Below are 16,369 nucleotides of genomic sequence, written 5' to 3'. Positions count from 1 at the left end.
CCTTACTGGCAAAAAAAATAAATATGGAAAACTAATTTCAAGGTTTAAGATTAATTTTCTGTCAAATGGACAAAAGAGACCCTACACTAGAATATGTTTAGAATAAGTGCAGAACCTTCTCATTATCTGTTTCTGTCAGTGTGCAAGTTATTACTTGGATTTCACAGTTCTATAACATGAGCATTTTAGTAGTTAGGCGTTTGTGAATCTGGTATAAGTATCTACAAATACATCCTTCTTACCATTTTAATCCATGACTTGCTGTTTCCCATTATCACTGATCTCTGCTGGTGACCTTTTCCTGAACATGTTTTTCCATCTTCCCTACAGTAATCGCATAGAAATGATTGTCGTATAAGGAGTTGGCTATGGCAAACAGGAAGCGTCAAAGCACTGCAGCCAGCATGCTGGATCACAGAGTGAGAGCTTGCCCTACTTCATCTCACAACAGGGAGCCTGAAAGCGAGGAAAGTGATCTTCCTATTGAAGATTATGCAGCAAAGGAGGCAGAACTAGCAACTGTCAGACAAGGTAGTCCTACACCTGTGGAACATGAGTGCAACGATCATAGCGGAGATGGTGACTCCAGCTCTGACTATGTGAATAACACCTCTGAGGAGGAGGACTATGATGAAGGCTTGCCAGAGGAAGAAGAGGGGATTACATACTACATTAGATACTGTCCAGAGGATGACAGTTACCTGGAAGGAATGGACTGCAATGGAGAAGAATATGTTCCACATGAGGAACACACTGTTGAAACAGATGAATGTCAGGAAGCTGTAGAAGAGTGGTCTGAAGGTAAAATTCAGCACCAAGATGAAAGTGAGGTGACAGACAGGCAAGAGTGGCAGGAAGGTCAAGACAATGGCATCCAGGTTTTGGAGGATGAAGCATCATCTTTGGAGATACAAGACCAAGAAGAGAACATACAGTACTGTCAAAGTGAAGGTGGCTATCCGGACTATTACCCAGCAGAGGCTAATGGAAACTCACAGGGTATATCACCATACCATTCTAGGAAAGAAGATGCAGAGCTAGAAGAGCAGGAAGAGGACATTGACCAGATTGTAGCAGAAATCAAAATGAGTATGAGCATGAGCAGCATTAACAGTACAACAGAAATGAGTCCAGAGCACACTGGGACTGAAAACATGGCACATGACTATAAAGAGACTTGTTCAAAGGGAGAAGCTGTTCACAGTGCTAACAGGCATGAGGGGAGGCCAAAATCACTGAATATCCCATCTGCCTCTAAGCACAGTGGAGATGTGCCTAGAGGTTTTAAAGCCAAGTCAAGAACCCCAGAGGACAGACCGAAGTGGCCACAAGAGCAGGTATGAGGTTCTCTTTTCATCCAGATTGGCAGAGGCGTTATGCACCTGTTCTGTCAGTTATCTATTCCAAACAGAACTAGAGAACAGTACGCTTTACTTCTTACTCTGTATTGCATTCAAACTACGTAACTACTTTGCATGCTTAGAAACATTTGCTTAGTGTAGTCAATTGAGGCAAAGAACTGGAAAAGAGGTTTTACACAGAAATAGAGAACTATGTAAAACAAGGTATTCTAGATCCACAGGACAAAATTCTTTATTGATGCTGTTTTGTAATTCTGTAGTGACATACTGGATGTGCCTTTAAAACTGAGGGTCAGCACTGAAATAGTTGAGATTCCCCCCCCATTAAGGGCTCCTCTTCCACTACCTTAGTGACCAATTGCCCTTAATTTCTTTTGTTTTCAATAGAACAAACCAACAGTAGGTGCTGCATATATTAAAACCAACTGCAAGAAATGCCTACATGTTGCTGTGTTTTTGGCAATACCTTGACAAGAAACTTTTCTTGTACTGAAAATGCTGTTAAGCAGTTTTAACACAATGGTGTAGAGATGTTGATTAAACCATGCATGCTCTTTTCTTGTTCTACTGTTGAGTCTCAGAAAACAAATTTGGGAATGGAGCTCAAGCTTTTATAGAGCAGAGGTGTGAGGTTTTCTTTCTTTTAAAAAAGAAAAATAGAAGATACTTCTTTATAGAAAGACAAAATTCTGCTTGAAAAAGCTTGAAGCTTTGACTTTTCACCTCTCTGACTACACGTAAGCAAAGTCCACTTATTCTGAAGCTAAATGCAGATGAATACTATTTTCTATACTGAACAGAAATCTGCCTAAGAGAGGTAAAACATTACAAGTCTGTCATCTAAATATGTATTAAGATAAGTGGGTTATTTTGCCTTATCTTTAATTAAAAGACTTCATTAAGCTTCAGAGGTATAAATTTAATGCTTCTGCTTCAATGAAGTTATCACTATAGAAAAATCATAGTATTGTCAGTGCCTCATGGTTAATGAAACAGTTTATCTTAGACTATTCCATAAAAACAGACATTAAAATATGTCAGTTCATCTGACAAACAGAAAAAGGAAATCAAATGTCTAAATATCTGCTGATGAAACAGGTCAGCCTTTATTATAATGAACAAAAAACCTTAAGGGGGGGTATTTTCACAGATTTCCCATATCTACAGCAAGTTTTAAGTATTCTTTTCTGTGTTCTATTTTCAAAGTATAATTAGAACCAAAGTGCATAACTTAATATACTCAGTGGCTTACTGCCATCATTAAAGTGCTAGCTTGCTTGATTAAGGGTTGATGATCTTGATTTGCTTGAGTTGTTCCTATTCATTGACTATGAACAGAGAAGTCCAGTTAGCCTTTTTGGGATTAGTGAAGCAGCTTTCTGACACAGCACACCAGTAGCTGCCACAGGGACCATTGCTGCTTGTAAGCTGCCAGTTTGTAAGAAGAGCTATTCCTGAGTAAGGGACTTAGGTAGTGAATTCTTCTATGTGGTTGCATAGGAATACTTTTTTTTTTCCATCTGCAATAATTGCCAGTTCAAAACAGAATTCAAAACAGGCTTTCATTTCAACATCTTTTTGCATGCTTTCAGAGATTACTTTGCAGAGGTTGAGCTGAATTGCATTGTACTTTTATTATTCTCGTCAGTCTTCAACAACTGGTGGTTTTGCAGCACCAGCATATTGATAAAACTGCCACGGCTATGAAAATAAACAAAGCGACCCAAGTATTACTGAGCTGCCTGTCTGAGGTCTAAGTGTTATTTCCAGTCAGTCGTGGGCCAATGCCTTAATCCTTTTTAATAAAGGAGAAAGTGCTGTTGCAATTGGTAGACACTGGCACGTAGCCATTGGATTTCCACAATCAGTCTTCGTAGAAACCACAAAACTATTGTCTAATGGATAGGGCATTAAGCAATACACAATATTTCACTTTTCTTCAGATACAAGAAAGAGGAAAGTTTCTCATGCAGAGAGATGGCAGTACGGGTATCCATTTAGCTCAGCATGAAGGGATAGGCAAACTGAGTGACCACACCTCCTTTTAATTTGCACTAAAGGAGACAGCTCACAGCTGCTGTCCTCACTGGTGACAGGGACATGTAGGCCTGCAAGTCATGAAGGCAGGAAGCAGTATTTTTTAAGGACATACAGAGACTCGTGAACGGAAAAAGCAAGGGGACTTCCCATGTCCTCAGGACTATAAAGCAAAGATTTAAAAGTAAGGTAATCCTTAGCAAGTATTACTTGAATTTGTTTGTCATAAGACTGGCCTTGTTCTACTTTACTGTGTTCTGTTCAGCTGCTGCAGGTTGCTCATCCTCAGCTTTAACTAAAAGTCTGGGTAGTTGTGAGGCCATTAAAGTACAGAACCCTTTTCTTCCAATATGAATTTTGTACTTAATAGTTCATTAGATGTCCTTACCATGAGGATTTGCTGGACCTTTAGCACAGGTACCAGACCTCACAGAATTTTAAGTACAGTGGCTTTTCTGTTTTTCTTCTGGGGAATTCAATTCTTTTAATATTTACTATAAAACGTGTAAGGGATGGATGTATTTAGTGTACTTTTTAGATGAAGGTCTCATTTGTGAAAGCAATATAGTAATGATCTTAATTACAATAATTAAAGTTCATACAGAGTAAAAGGAGAAAGCCTCAAAGCCATTGTCAGTAGATTTGCATGCTGATCTTGTTAGCAGAGAATTTGCCTAGAAGACCTTGGTTTCCTTGCCTTATTCAAATGCATACGTTCTTATAAGCGTGTATCACAAAATATAATAGCAAGGGGGATGACACAGAAGCCTATGTACTGTTCTTGGAACACTAGTGCCCCAACTCTCCAAGTGTAGATTTGGATGCTATTGATTTAAACCAAAATGCTACATGAATGTTAGAGCATATATAATCAATAAGCAAAAAGAAATATGCATTTTGTGCTTTTATGCACATATTGCAGTGCCCTTAGCTTTAAGGTTTCTGCTCCTGTCTTTTCCTTTCCTGGTATATTCTCTCTCAGCAGGTAATACTGGTGTATACAATTTTAGGTTAGGTTCAGTTCTGTATCAGTTAATGTTACTGGAAAAGGATGTTTTTTGTTTTTTTTTTTTTTTTCAGCATACCTTCAAGGAATATATAGTTATTAATTCATAGTCCAGGATAAGTGCTAATAGTCTTGCATATCAAATGCTCAATAACCAGTTGAAAAATGCTATTTTAAAGGTTCTAGTAGGTAAGCTTGCTTTTTTCAGCAGCTAATCACCAGGGGAATTCCAAAGAAGAGCCACCAATCTAGAGACTTGAAAAACAAAATTTCTAAGCATTTTATTTACTGTATGCGTCCTATTTACTATATGAAAACTTTGGGGATATATGAGCTTGTAAGTATAAGCCTTTGTTTGTAAATACTTCCAAGAAAGTGCAGAAGAGGATCTGCACTAGAGAATCCAGAGGGGAAACCCAGGATACATTAAGTGTATATTTGCTCTTACTGCTTAGTACAACTTCTGTTTCTTGCAGGTTTTCAATGTTCACAGTTATGACCTTGAAACTAAGTATTTTAAGCATTTGTCTGACTAACCACAAACTTTACTTGCTCAAGCCAGGAAGTTCCCCCTTCCCCTCAGCATTTGACATCTTAGTCACCTCAGACTGACCCAATTGTTAATGTACCTGACACTCAAAGGTTCTTTTTGATTATAATTTCATTTTGTGCTTTATTTCTAACACAGGAATTATAGTCAGGCATCCTACTGACACAGATTTCTCCTGAAGTGAGTCTTTACGAGAGAAAACATTACTTAATTGACTTAGGTACATCTTTGGTGGGGGAAGAAGGGAAAGGAAATAAGTGGCTCATTCAACCGATCCTAGGATGCAGCATGACCTGAAGTTTTCACAGTATGCAGCATGACCTGAAGCCTTAAACTGATGCACTGTTTCTGGGCAAAAGTAGTTTAGTTGCTGTGAACTTGGAAGGCTTTTTTCCCCCACCTGTTTTGAATACTATTTTATTTGCGGAGCTTCAAATTTAAGTAGAATATTGTTGTTTTGGCACACCAATAATCAACAGGAACAGGTTTACTTGGGGGAACATGGGTAGTCTCTGATAACAGATGAGTGCTTGTGAAATGCAAAATACAAGAACCTGGCCTAAACCAAAGCTTGAACCATGAGAAGCTCATCGCCAGATCATTTCACTGTAAGTTGTCCTGGCCATCTTCCTTCCCAGAACATACTGTGGCATGGGGCAGTCACCCAGGCCCATCCTCTGCTCCCAGACAGTAGTTGGATCTACTGCAGCTGTAAGACATCTGTACAGAACAATGGCATTGCCTGCTATTTTACTAACAGTAAATACACTTCAGCTTCCTTTTAATACTGCCTCCATACACTCAGCATTCTTAAAGAATGGTAGAAGTAGTCAAGACGGAGGTTAGCAAAACACTGGGCAGCAGCAGATAATCCTGATGGAAGATGTCTCTTGCACTAATGGAACTCAAATAATTAACCTTATTAGAGCCTCATATGTGGCAGATTTTACTCTGTTCATCCCAGCTACAGTCACACTTATAAATACTGCCATTAGCATGGCCTGACAGCTACTTCTGATGAGTAGGAACTGAAGGTGACTGTGGGACTCCAACGCTTGAACATGTTGGAGCCCTTCATTCTTCATTTCCAAACTGCAGACTCCTAAGTAGGCTTACTCTCTCCTACAATAATCAAACACATCTAATTCCCTCAACGTAAAAGACAATAAACCAACAGCACCAACACCATACTTTCACTTACACCCTTTTGCAGAAACGGGAATTCGCTATTATCACCTTTAATGAGTGCCCTAAAGGGAAGTCCACTTTTTAGCTAAGCAGCCTGTGACATGTGAATTCTATTGCTTCCGATTTCTCATTCTTTACTTTCAGTTAACAAGCAAACATTTGAGAACCTAACAAATGCTCATAACCTTTTTCCCCCCTGTGATCCAAACCAGAAATCCTTCAGATAGCCAAGAACAGTCTCATTCAGATTCAATCTTTGTGGCAGTATCACACTGGGTCAAATTGCACCTACCAGTAACTATGCATTTCTGACGCTGTGTTAACTAAAATAGCAGCTCAGTAAAGGTGTAGTAAGCCATTCCCACTAAACAGCAGCATCTACTAAGTGAATTCACTTCAGTCAGGTGGCTTCATAGGAATAGTAGCACCATGATAGACTTATGACTAGGTTAGCCCTCCCTAATTCAAAAGGAGACTTTAGTTGCATGTTGGTGAGTTTCTATAGACACAGTAGCGTTTAAGCTTCAGGAGAAAACACAACCCAACGATAAATTGTCTTCAGGAACCAACACCAGGAGTCATGAAGTTGAAGTTAGAAGCTGAAATCTTGTCTTTAAGTGACATACATAATATCCATCTGCTTCACCTTTGTTCCAGAGAGACAACAAATCAGATGAAAACCTTCGTTAGATCTGTTGGTTTGCTCATGCAATAGACACCATAACAAACAAGGCACCCACTGGAACCTACCACAACACATTTATTTTCTGAGAAGCAAATAAGTCTCCAGGATGAGTTTCAACACCCATAAGCAGGTAGATCAGTTTCTCCACACATCACTCGATGCAGTGTTTAACCAGCATTGCTAGGGAAGAGATTGGCCGACGTCTCCCAAGCCTAATTACTCAGAGGGTTACAACACAGTAATAAAGCTTTACCTCTGTGCCACACTCTGTGCTTGCTTATCAGCTCTTTACCAAAAGTTTGATCAGTTTTTTAAAAAGTTAATCTTTTGCTCCTCTCTCAGACAACTTATTCCTCTAAATAAGTTAGCAAAGAGAGACAAACCTGGTGGTTTCCAGCAGAGCAAGTCCTCCAGCAGGCAGGTGCTTCATCAGCACTGAGCACCACCACAGCCTTCGGGGTCCCAGGTTGCAGCTCCGAGGCAGGCCGTGTCGCTGAGGTGAGCTTCTCACTGAACACCCAAACAGCGTGTGGTGCAGTAAGCAACTGAGGTGCTCAGAACCAGCCCCACAACCCCTCCACCATCCCCAGAGCCAAGGGAGGCTGCCCTGTGGGAGAGCCACCCCTAAAGGGCCCAGCCGGTAGGAGGGGCCCTGCAGGTGGCTGACGAGGGAGGCCCAGGCCCAGCCCAGCCATCAGCCAGGAGCCAACTGCAGGCTGGTTTCTGCACCATGTGCTTTTGTGACCTCCAATAAGTGGAGTCTGGTTTTCCTCTTAGCCTAAAGATGGCATTTTTGGCTGCCTCGTGTTCTGTCACATAATGCTGGACACTGGTTTGGTACTTGCCCCCCGGGCATCGCTGTTAAGAACATTACACCATTAATGTCTTGGTAGGGCTTGGGCATCTCCTGTTCAGGCTCTGTGTGGTGGTTACTGGCAATGAAAGGGGGAAAACAGTATCTCACCAGTTTTTTGGAACAGATCTTGCTCAAGGATAGCATGTAGTGTTACATTTTGAGGGTTTGAGAGTGAAGATACCATGTATATTTATTTCCACAAGCAAAGCAACTCTGTATAGGGCAAATTCATAGAGGTCCTTTTCTACAAATGCCAAATAGAAAGAAGCACCTTACTTATATTGGTAGTGAGTGTCCTCCCATCGAAGTGTATGCTTTCATGTTTACAGTACAGTATCACTGTGTATGTGTATGAAAACACAGGATGTTGCATGGTGTAAAATCATCCAGTACTCAAATGATTTGAACACTACCAGCAGAAAAGTTAGGTGAGATAAGTCTAAAGCTGCACGTGGTGCTAAACAAGTTGTACAGTGGAGGTGGGATATTTATTAGCTCTGAAGTAAACCATTACATCCAGCTAAAAATGCATGACTTTCTAGACTAAAACAGACTGCCATGACCAGGAGACTGGTCATGTGTCTGCAAAGTGCACGGGCTCACGTTTGAGGGATTTTGTCATTGAACAGCAGGAGGTGAAGGGTGGTTCCCCAGACAGACTCCTGGAGCGTCCTGTGATGGATTGACCTTGGCCACCTGCACAGTGCCCACCCAGCTGCTTTCTTAAACGCCTTTTCACAGAGGTGCCCCTGTCTTGGCTGCGCGGCTCAGCTGTGTCCTGCCGTGGGTCGCTGGGAAGCTACCATGGGGCAGCCCAGACCTCATGCCACAGAGGCCACGCCTGCAGCCCCACTACCAAAACCTGGCCATGGACATCCAGTACAACATGCTTTCATTTTTAGATTGTTTTGTGTGCAGAAATGTTTAAAACATAGGCTGAATTCCTGAAGAATTCTCTGCTATAGCTCTCTCAACACGATGTCTGCATATGCCGACGTACTGGTACCGAAAATAATCATCTTCACACTCAGAATCTCAAACTGTGTTGAAGACAAACTGGGATGTTTATTTAAAGCACCTGCCTACATAAAAGAATCCCAAATCTTTGCTTTGCAGAATCTGTCCACTTGTAGGATAAGACTCTTAACATGATGTTACCTATGTGTTAGGGGGCAGTAGATCCTGGATTTCTAGTTTAGCTTTAGGTCCTATTCTAAACTGTAAATCAGGGGATAAGTCTTTATAAAACCTTACAACTATTTCCCTCAAATGTGCTTTTCAAGCTATTGTAACATTAACTGGCAATTCTGTAAGAAACCTAAAGAAAGCAAGTATTGATTATGGTAATTTATCTGACAGTGGTCAGATCTCCTGGGAGCATGAAACAGCTTCCAGCCCACAGTAAATAGCAGAACTGATGCTTTCTAAAAAGGATTCCTTAAAGAAGCTCCAAGATTCCTTCATCCTTGGCCTAGAAGCAGCTCCTTCTGTACAAAGACTGCATGCTTTGTACCTGCATATGGGAGATACAAACATGCCTACCCTGCGTTGCTCTCTCCTTTGACATACAAGTCATCAAACACTGTGCCTCTTACGGAGAGAAAGGGAAGCCCTGCTCCCTGTCATTTTTTTTCCTTTTGGAATACCATGTAAGCAAACATTTCCTTAGAATGAAAATCTTAGCCCTCGGTTTGTAAAGGCTCATCATAACAGCTCACATATTTGAAGGAATATGTTGAGCACAGAAAGTCTCAGACAGGCTCCCAGTACTGACTGCGCGGTGTTTCATGCCACTGATGCAGGGACACAGAAAGCCCAACAATCCAACGTTGAGAGGGTCTCAAGGCTGTGGTAGGACACTCAGCTTTGTTGTGAGGAAGTGCTCGCAGTGACACCCCCTCCCCACCAGAACACTTTTAGAGAACAAAGTACTCATAGATGAGCTGCAGACAGAATGTGCTGGGTGCACAGATGTGCATAAAAGGAACAGACAAATTGTTCATACCTGAGATTCTGTCTAATTAGTCTGGGGTTCCTAAGCACACAGAAGAAACAGTGAGAAAAATAGATGGCCTTCATGTACAAACACCAAATAGTAAGAAACAGTGATTATGTTCTGTGTAGAGGTGATGTGATGGATCCCGAATCATCGTGGATTCTGCACAGCCTTTTCTTTGGAACCCGGCTAACATACAGTGACAGCATGTACGCTGCACATGTGGCTGGGAAACAGTCAACAAGAAAGGCTTATTTATATTCCTAAAAGCTTTAAAATAGGAATTCAAAAATGAAATGTCATCCTTGTATTTCTTGCTATTTCACATTAAGATTATATGGAACTATGTTTGCAACTATCATCAAAGAGCGTAATTGTTATTATGTTTCCCAGAGCTGAATAAGTCCTTCTCCATTTAAGATTTGTGACAGATGTGTTTCAATAATGTTGTTTTACAGCCTCCATGGTATGTTGCTAAACCAGCCAACCAATTCTTTCTTGATCTGCAGGTGCACTGTCAGTTCAGTCAAGTGTGTGGTAATCAGAACTGACAGAGCTTTAAAAGTATTAAAATTCTGTTGTACATACTGGAGCTAATTTATTTGCTGTCACTCTCTTTGCAGTTTAATGTATCTTCATTATGGCCATGTCATGTTCCCTGCTTAAAGCATACTTGATCTAATCCTGGTATTTTAGGGAATAATGTGTGATTATTACACTTTTTAGTATGAAAGCCCTTTGGGTATTTGTTTACCTGTATTCATTAATGCATTCCACTGCGCAGCAACACATATTGCTCCATATTAGTTTAGCCATGCAATATAATTAGATTTGTCTTGTCTCAAACATAACAGCATTTACACACACGCAGGGATACAATGAGTTTCCTAGCTACTACAGGTCTGTAGACAGGGCAGTAGCCCTGTTCCCCACATCTTGGTGCTCAGGTATTCTCAGTCTGTCTCGGGTATTATTCTCTTTCCTAAAATTGTGCTTACTGTTTGGGTGTATTTTTGCCTCGTGTATATTGTCTTACCTGAGCATTAGCATTACTGAACTAAGAGCTCTAATATGCCAGCTTGAGTAGCACTATTTCTTCAGCTGACTAAACATAGCTCATAGGGAATAATTTGCCTAGAGATGAACACGGAGACTTTCTTTGATCTACAGCTACATATTACATTTGAAAGTCAGAAGACAAGGAATTATGTTCATGGGTAACTTTCATGCTGATCCTTTGAAATAATTCTGGCTCAGTGTTTTCCATTTACATAATTGTTGATACAGATTTTTATATGTGGAGCTTTACAGCGACAGTGGTATTCAGGCACTCTAATACATAATGGGGAAACTGAGAATAAAGGAAAGTGACGTCCTAAACCATAAAAGAATGTGTGCACAAATCTGCTTGGCTTTCAAGATTTCTAAAGGTGAAATTTTGTCCAGTACTGCGCATAAACACATTTTAAAATTCTGACTTTACTTTGTAAACAGCTTGAACATTTCAGTATTTGGTTTAATTTTGCATGAAATATTTACATTGAAATAAAATCATCGAGTTAATTTAAATCAGTAGTGTTACTGCTGCTTAATGATAATTGAAATGCATTATTTACATCCAACTAGATCTTTTATTATAATTAAAGAGCCTAACATTTTGATGGGAATCTCATATTTGTTACATTTAAATAGGAAATTTCAACTACTGTATTGTGTTATGGTACCTCAGTATCAATAATGAATATTGATTGCATATAAATAACTACACAGAACAGCTTCATGACAAATCACTGCTTTTCATAAAATAATAGAGAAAATGCTAAATACAGTTTCATATGTTAAAGCTTTATGGATTTTATTATTTTTTTTCTGAATGTAATCTTTCCCCAACAAAACTTTTGGTTAAAATCTGAATATACATTTTTTTTTAATTTATTCAGTTGAAATAGCATTTCTGGTGAAAATTTTTCTGACTATCCTTGCATCATTCACTTCCACTGAAATCTCTTCATTTTCAAGCTTGTCAGAAGGCAAAAGGCTTTGAAACCCTTTCTCTCTTCTCTCACAGATGTGCAATGGTTTAGAGCAGCCAAGGAAACAACAGCGTTCTGACCTCAACGGCCCAGCTGATAATAATAATACGCCCGAGGTAGGTGCCTTAGGCCATTCTGCCACCTATCTTCCTGTCCTCAGGCTACCGTGAGGAACAGCAGGGATTGAATTGTCAGCTTTCTCCCTCTCATGCACACGTATCTAGAGTCTGTTTCTAGAGCCTGTTCCTTTTCCTGAACTGATGATAAATTCCTTGACTGTGTATTCTGAATAGTCTGCAAACCATAGCCATGAATCAGTTGCTGCCATATTCATTCTGTGTAACTGTCCACAGCGTGTACTCAAGCCTAAAATTTTCTGATGACATAAAGAATATGGAGAACATTTCAGAAATTCTATTTTTGGATTATTGGAGAGCAAAAGCAGCATGAAAAAGAAATTGGCTTCTACTTGTTTTCTTTCTCTCCAAAACGTCAGTCTTTGAAACCAAAGGACTGCTTAATTTTCACAGTTCTCTTTAAATAATCCCTAATATCAAGCACCTCATTCAGTGCCGAGAGCTCAAATGATTCACAGCTTTTTGAATGCCCTCTGTGGTAAGATGTGTCCCTGCTCAGTCAGCTGTGAAAAAGATGCAGTGATAGGCAGACCTGCTCTTGTCACTGAAGACTGGAGCACAGACGACATCTAAGAATGCAGAAGGAGGTTATGCTTGAGGCTAGACACAATGAAATGGAATTCAGACTTAAAAGCAGAAGTCTGTTATCTCACAAACATACAAGAAATTTAGCCTGTAGCCTGTTCCGTTAATGAGGAGGCACATTTCTGAAGCCTTTTGCCATAATGGAGAAATCAGCCCCTTTCCTGGGAACAGCAATGCCTGAGGAGGCTGGCATAAGGCAAGCAAATGGAAGGACTCGATCTGTGTATTGAGAGTACAGACAGCAGCATGAGACGAGGTGCAGCGCAATCAGGGACAGTTCTTTCTATTCACAGACCAAGAATCTTGCTTTCTAAATGCTGTTAGATATTCCAGTTGTAAATTTGGGATATCATTAATAGGCACTGTGATCTGGTGGTAATCTGTGTGGTTTCTATTGCTCATTTGGCAACTGATTTGCTGGCTCATTTTCATTTTCTTCACACACATCCCTTATTTGTTTTGTGTGTTGTGAAGGAGATTCCAGGTAACCAGCACTATGTAACTGTTAGGTTGGGTAACTTACTGTGATGTAATGTGTTACACTGTGATAAATAATGGCTATGCAGAAGTTATGCACAGAAAATTTATTTATTTATTTTAACAATTTATTCATTTTAACAATTTATTTATTTTAACTATTTATGATGTGAATTGACTTCAGTTTGTGAAAATGACTTAGTCACATTTATACCACATATTGCTTTCATTTCTCAACAGACAAAGAAAGTGTCTTCATTTCCAAGTTTTGTTGATGGTAAGTTTTATATCATCCAGAATTAAGGTAATATAAAAAGGAAGCAAATGCTTTAATTTATTTTAAAGATGAAAATTCTAAAAAAAGTCAAACCAAAGAGAAAGCAACTCCAAGTTTAATAAATAAGCAACTAAAGCCTATTTCTGTTCAGAGTACACTATATGTGGAAGTATTTAACATTGTTATCCCTACCTGTGGCAGTGGGAGCCTGGATTTATGATGATAAAAAGGAGGTGAGGATGGAGATAGCTACAAACCTGGAAGGAGGTAAAAAGGTGGAAACAGTAGGCTTCAGCAGGGTAGAGATTTATGGAGGTAGAGGACCCTGTTCTTCATTGCCTTGTACAGAGCAAGGAGACATGCAAGTGTTCAGAGCTGCTCCTGTATCACTGTGCACTGATGCCTGTATTGCACTCTGGAAATCTCAGCTGTAGGGAACAAACAGAGGGGATCTCCTGAGCTGAGAAAAAAATGGTAATCCCAGATGAAGAAAACAAGGCATATACTTTCTTCTGCTTAGCAGAACAACAATTTCATGCCTTTCTTCAATTGTCTGTCAGTCAACGAATGATAATGTTCAGCACAATCCCATTTTATCTGTCCACCTTCTTGCTTTAATAAACTGACATTTTCTCCAAACAGAAAATAAATAATAGTAGTGCAGGGGAGATTGAAGAGTTTTTGTACAGGAAAAATACACACAGCTCTTTCTACAGAGAAAGTGTGTATACCAGAATGTAAGCAAAGGCAACAGGAACCTTCTAAGGTTCTGACTTCTTAGATCTTAGACACACACATTTCCCTGCAATGTGAATCATAAATGAAGGTTAAAAACTTGACTTCTTATGCCATTCCAAACTCAAGGAAAACTTACTGTGATTTAGACTAATATTAGAACATTCAACACATTTTTCCCCTATTCCCTGATCTCATCACCTTGACGAGCACCTTCTGGTTTTAGTCGTTTCCTTGATGAGCTACAGCAAATGGGAAGTTCAGAGATTGCCCCTTTTACACAATTCGCATCTGACAGAAACTACAGGTAGCGCTGTCCTTGGCATGCACTGGCTAACAGGCCCTAAGTAAAGGTAAATTAAATGCATTCCCTAAAGGCAGAGGAGACAAGAAAGGAAGCTGATCCTCTGTTATAAGCATCTACTGATTGTGTGGTGGACACCTATAACAAGAGGGCAGCATGAGCGGAGCTTTTAAAGAAAGGAAAAAATAGAAAATTTATCCGTCACAGTGCTTGCAGCTACAACGGCACAGTTTATATTTGATTGGGATAAAAAGGTTATGTCTTTTTATTTTTTAACCGATCAGCTCACTACTACTCTGTTGGAACGGGGTCAGTATACCTTTAGATAACAGGCTTTTTTTTTTTTTTTTTTTTAGTTGTTCAGTCATTCTGCTTTCTCTGTTTGTTTTTTTTTTTTGGTTTTTGTTTTTTTGTTTTGTTTTGTTTTGTTTTTTGTTTTTTTTCTTAAGTAGCACAGTATGAGAGGATAAGCTATCTATTAGGCATTTTTCTATTGCAGGTATTATATGGCATTGTCTAACAAGAATAAAGATGTAGCTCACTAGGAGCTTTTGATAGGTCAATGTATGCTTTCTGAATCAAAACCAAACAAACAACAACACACTTTTTTTTTTATTAATTTGTATGTAGAGTCCCCTAAAGAATAGGACCCCACTGCACACAAGAAAAGATTCTGCCAGCTAATGCTCCCTGCCCTTTCCTGAACTTTGGTGAGGATGCCACAACCACATTCTGGCCACCATTCAGCTGTTCAGACACTTAACTTTCAGCATGACTCCTTACCTGCAGTAGCTATGTCTATATCCCTATGCATATATCATGTTTTTCCATATGAAGTATGGGCATAAAAACAAACTAGCTGTCACCAAAAAAAATAACAGAAGTGTCTCTTTGCTATTGTAGTTGTGCCACTGTATGCTTTTAGTGGTAATCCAGTGGTTCTTTTTTTCTGCTGTGTATTTGTCCTGTCACCATAACTATCATTTGTCTTGCTCAGTCACAACCATGATGAAATTGAGGAATCAGCCAAAATACGGAATTTACAGGGAGGCATTCTGCAAGGTGATATATGCCCTATGGCCACTTATTCCTTAGGGAAAGTCATTCTGCTGCACTGCCATGCACCCTAAGGTCAGAGTGACTTCAGGGAGTACAACGCCTCTCAGCAGGCAGTTGGAGTGGCTTCAGTGCTCTAAGCACAATCCCTAAATACTCTCTGAATCATGAATTGGTTTCCATGTGGTACTAGTAAAAAAAAGAGTGTTCCTAAGAGGTTATTAAACTCAGTTATGCTGCATTATTGAATGAGTGTTCCTCTTATTATTTTATGAATACAAAAGGTGTTCATTTAAAAATCTTTAGAGTCTGTTTTGGTTTAATGAGAAGTTTAATATACTCATTGCATTAATAACTCAGCAGAAAATGGAGTAGTTTTTAGTACACTGATAAGATGCAGAAACTTACGGTTATTTTTTTTTCAGGAAAAAAAAAAAAAGTTATCCAGTTTTTAAGTATCAATACCCAACATGAAGTTCCAGCTTGTTCATGCCAAACTGATCTTCAACTTTCAGATCTATTTCTTTCTTCTTCCCTTGCTCATCAGTACACCTTACACACACTTACAGTCAAGGGCATGCTTAAGTGGTTTGATGAGTTGGGACCTCTGCCAAAGCTCCATTTTTATAATCTTTAAACCAGTCACAGACAAGGAAAGAAAACACGCAGGTAACCCAGGTTGACCCTGGCAATTTTCAATACCATTCCTTACATCCTCCTAGCAGATGTCTTACCCTATCTGACAGTCGCTTCCATTGCCCTCATGACGGGAAATGTATGTTGGAAATGTTTTCTGCCCAGCATGATTCTTTTTTTTCTTCTTTTTTTTTTTTTTTTATACTAGCTATCGCTATAAGCATTTTATACATGCTGTTATATACGTGATGTTGCAGAATTTGTTGCTAGCATATTAATTCTGCAAAAAGCACAATCTAAGGCTCTGAAGAGATGAGGAGACCATATCCAACAAAAAGAGAGAAATCCTTAAAGAATCAAAATAAATAAAACTTGGATAATAAAACTGGGTAAATCCCTAGGATTTTTACATTTTCAAGACTTTTCAAATCAGTTAGAAACACTATTACT

At 39.4% G+C, this 16,369-nt stretch overlaps 1 protein-coding gene across 2 annotated transcripts in view; it reads left to right on the top strand.

Annotated features, from left to right (window-relative positions):
* Positions 1 to 368: 368 nt before the first annotated feature.
* Positions 369 to 16,369, top strand: part of APBA2 (amyloid beta precursor protein binding family A member 2) — a gene marked incomplete at both ends in the record, with an annotated part of 41,926 nt that continues 25,925 nt past the window's right edge. For both annotated transcript variants that reach the window (XM_084293140.1, XM_084293139.1), the window contains 3 exons: positions 369 to 1,337; positions 11,748 to 11,828; positions 13,152 to 13,188. In XM_084293140.1, coding sequence (XP_084149266.1) covers positions 369 to 1,337; positions 11,748 to 11,828; positions 13,152 to 13,188 — 1,087 coding nt within the window. The remainder of the gene's footprint in view (positions 1,338 to 11,747; positions 11,829 to 13,151; positions 13,189 to 16,369) is intronic.

Source organism: Netta rufina (genome assembly GCF_964035555.1).
Source record: "Netta rufina genome assembly, chromosome: 11".
Taxonomy (NCBI): domain Eukaryota; kingdom Metazoa; phylum Chordata; class Aves; order Anseriformes; family Anatidae; genus Netta; species Netta rufina.
Note: the sequence above shows the minus strand (reverse complement) of the source record. Positions and strands in the feature narration are given on the sequence as shown.